This window comes from Orbicella faveolata, unplaced genomic scaffold (genome assembly GCF_042242905.1).
Source record: "Orbicella faveolata isolate gen_17 unplaced genomic scaffold, um_ofav_v1 contig_35, whole genome shotgun sequence".
Classification (NCBI taxonomy): Eukaryota; Metazoa; Cnidaria; class Anthozoa; order Scleractinia; family Merulinidae; genus Orbicella; species Orbicella faveolata.
The window spans coordinates 16,060,001-16,063,505 of NW_028301564.1; the positions used below are offsets into that span (position 1 = coordinate 16,060,001).

General features: G+C 40.7%; 1 protein-coding gene across 1 annotated transcript in view; it reads left to right on the forward strand.

Annotated features, from left to right (window-relative positions):
* The window catches only part of LOC110040184 (uncharacterized), a 7,614-nt gene extending 5,971 nt beyond the window's left edge, over window positions 1-1,643 (forward strand). The window contains exon 4 of the mRNA XM_020745378.2: window positions 61-1,643. Coding sequence (XP_020601037.1) covers window positions 61-720 — 660 coding nt within the window. The 3' untranslated portion in view covers window positions 721-1,643. The remainder of the gene's footprint in view (window positions 1-60) is intronic.
* Window positions 1,644-3,505: the final 1,862 nt, after the last annotated feature.

A 3,505-nucleotide genomic window follows, 5' to 3' on the forward strand; every position in this document is an offset into this window, starting at 1 on the left:
AGAAGAATCATCTAACGTTTCTGACTGAACTGCTTTCGCGATTGATCCCTGTTTAATTAGATCAAGCCAGGATATTTGCGGAACCGAACCGAGAGTGAAATGGTTGGTGAAGAAGTAGCAAAGCTTGTCACCGCACTAGGAGTCGTCGATAAAGTGCTCTTGTCGTCGTTCGACCCATTTAAGATTTGGGCTGCAAAAAAGGTGAATCCATCCCTCGTTGTTGGCACATTTTACAAGAGACAAATGTGGGATGATCTGGCTACAATCAATGTCACGAAAAGCGAGCTTGGTGACCTACCGAATATGCAACAGTGCGTTAAAGATGCACCAGCTGGCAGAGAATTCATGAACGTTCTCTTTCGAAGTGGCGCTTTGTTGAAATCTACCAACGGATCGTTTGTCGTAATGGATTACAACATTTTCAACAACAAGAAGTATTCGAACGAGACTTTCCAAACTTTTAAAGATCACTACAGGAAAGACCTCAGTTTTGGCGCGTTTATCATCGACAATTTGGCCCTGAGTGACGCACAGAGGGCGGCAGATGAGAAATTCCTGGATCTGCTGATTGCAAATGATGTTTCTTGCCTGGTCACGGATGATGTCCCACGCCTACTAAACAAGCTTGGACGGCGCCCCTCAAAAGGATTTGCCAACAAAAATTTGCCGACACTGTTGGTCCTGTATGCCATTGTTCCATTTTTTGGGCTTTTGTTCTAATTCTAACTGTTTACTGATGTTTATTCCCCTTGCTTGCAATTATGCTTGTTCTTGCCTCATTGTGCCGTGCCAATGCTGATCAATGCTGATGTTGTGTGAACTAAGCAAGGTCTATGAGCCCTAGGCCGGGACATTGTTCGTGACATTATTAGTATCAGTCCGTAAGTCAGTCTAGTCTTAGGGGTGAAGTGCATTTAACCCTTAAATGCACAAGGATATTTTTTTCTCGGGACGTGTATGCGTGATATCGATATGTTTTCTCCATATAACATGCTTTTTCTTCGGCTCACTGAACGTGCGTGAATTTTATCCGGCAGTGGTCGTGTGCACGACGGTTTTTTTTCGGTGCAAGTATGCTTGCAAAACATCAAGTCACCCCACCTCCAGCGAAAGTCAAATGGTTTATCCCTCAAGTTTCTTTAGATCTTTGCTGGCATTATCTTTTCTCACGTTAAGTACTTATCTTTTTATTGCAACCAAGTCACTAGTCAAACAAGTCGAGTTGGGGGCAACTGGCTGTGTGATTATGTCCATAATATATGCTTCCTTTTCACCGGAGTACACGCAAAAAATATATCAAATAAATGCAACAGGGATTTTGTTAGATTTAGACAAATGCTCTATATCTTAATAGCATAAGTATTGTGGAATATCTTGATTTAGCGTTAGATAATAAAACCATTTTACTGCATAGTAAATGAAACAGCTTCCCTTATAGGACTTTTCTGTATATTATTTTTAGATAGTTCTAGTTAGGTGTCCCCTATTAGCAGCGGGCATTCTCCACTGCTAGATGTAATTGACACGGTAATAAAGTCATTATTATTATTTTTGTTATTATTAATAATATATGTTTTACTAATATATGTTTTACTAAAATTAAAATTTGGTTTACAATAAAGAAAGTTTATGTTATCGTTGAACAGTTGATTGTCAGCTAACCTGTTTCTACGAGAGGTTACAAGAGTCTTCAGGTGCCTCCACTGCTAATGATGCTATTAACTAACCTAATGAATTTACAAGCTCATAGCTTTCCATCTAAATACCTAAATTGTAGCCCACATGTTTGGGTATACCGACCGAGGGAACTAACTGAAAAAGACCTCCCTGGCTTAGCTTAGACAAAAACCGAGACACACCAACGGAGCGAGAACAAAAACTTGATGGCGAGCTTATGAAAACGATGGGAAAGATACTTCACAACCGTTATACTTTCGTGGAGGTTTCAACCAAAGTCATCAAGATTGCTCAGGGAAACATGGCTATCGTGAGAACAATTGTTAAAAACTAGCTATCGAGGCTTAGACAAAACCAACAACAAAGCTAAGTACAAGAAGAAATCCCGGGACAAATATGGTGGTTTGTGTAGGCTAACCTTGACTGTACCCAATTCAGTGGACAGCTAGTGGATGGCTAATACAAACAAAAGACACTGCTAAAAATAACAGTTAAGTAATGGACAAATTTAGCGTCTCAACATTATACCTTAAGTGTACGGAATAATGGTAGCTAAGCGTGGAAGTCTACGCAGGATCTGGAAACTTGTATTTATGGACTTCTGAAAAAACTCCAATTTTCCACAACAGAGCACGTCACTTTAGGAACAAACAGACAGAGACAGACAAACAAACAACAATAACAACAATAACAGAAATAGGCGGAAAGGCAAAAAAGCAGACAAACGGCAAACAAACAAGCATAGAAACAAACAAACGCCCAAAGACACGAAAACAGACAACAACCAACCAAACAAACAAACAAACTAAAAAAAAACACGCACAGCAGAAAAGGCCAGTCGACAGACAGACAGACAGACAGACAGACAAACAGACAGACAAACAAACAAGAAAGAACAATAAAGCAAGTAAGCAAGCAAGCAAGCAAACAAGAAAGCAAGCAAGCAGCAAACAGGTTGGCAGACAGAGAATCGAAACAGAGAGATAATCAAACACAGATCGAAGTAAACATGAACAAGAACAAACAAAATGTCAAACAGACAAGCAAACAAACAGAGACAGACAGACAGAGAGACAATATACAGACAGACAGACCAATGCGACAAAAAGACAGAAAGCCAGATTGACAGGGAGACAGAGGCGGCGACGGGCGGCAGACATACAGAAAGACAGACAGACAGACAGACAGACAGACAGACAGCACGCACATAGACATACCCTCCAGAACGACTTCAGCAAAAACTGATAGACTTCGAATCCTCTATTTTCTCGGAGACCGTGCTCACCAATTTCCGTCCTTTACCCTACTACGGAGCCTGCTGTTGGTGATGATCGATCTTCATCGTCAATGCATTCCGAACGGTTCCGAACACGTTCCGATTGCAACAGTCACTACATGTGTATTCCACGCTTTGTAGGTTTGACAGGTGGCGCGACCAGTTGATCACAAACAAATTTTTCTTCTTCCCATCTACGGTCCTCATTTCTGAATCATCTGGCTTTTATGTAGAAATTTGACCCCCCATGAGAATTGTGGTGCTTCCTATACGCTACATATAAAGCTGGGCCATTTTAAAATAAATTTAAAAATTCATTACTTTGATTGCTTTCAGGAACTAGCCAAGCGTTAACTTAAACTTTTTCATGACAAATTTATTGGAATCTCGTTAGCTCAATGGCCAATTCATGAATACAAAGATCGTAGGAGATCTTATGGTCGATTTGAATTCGTCAGTGGAGGATAGATTGACGTTGTCACGCATTCTCAGCGACTGTCGCCTATGTCACGTCGAAACGGATCAGTTACTCGGTGACATTTACGTGATCGA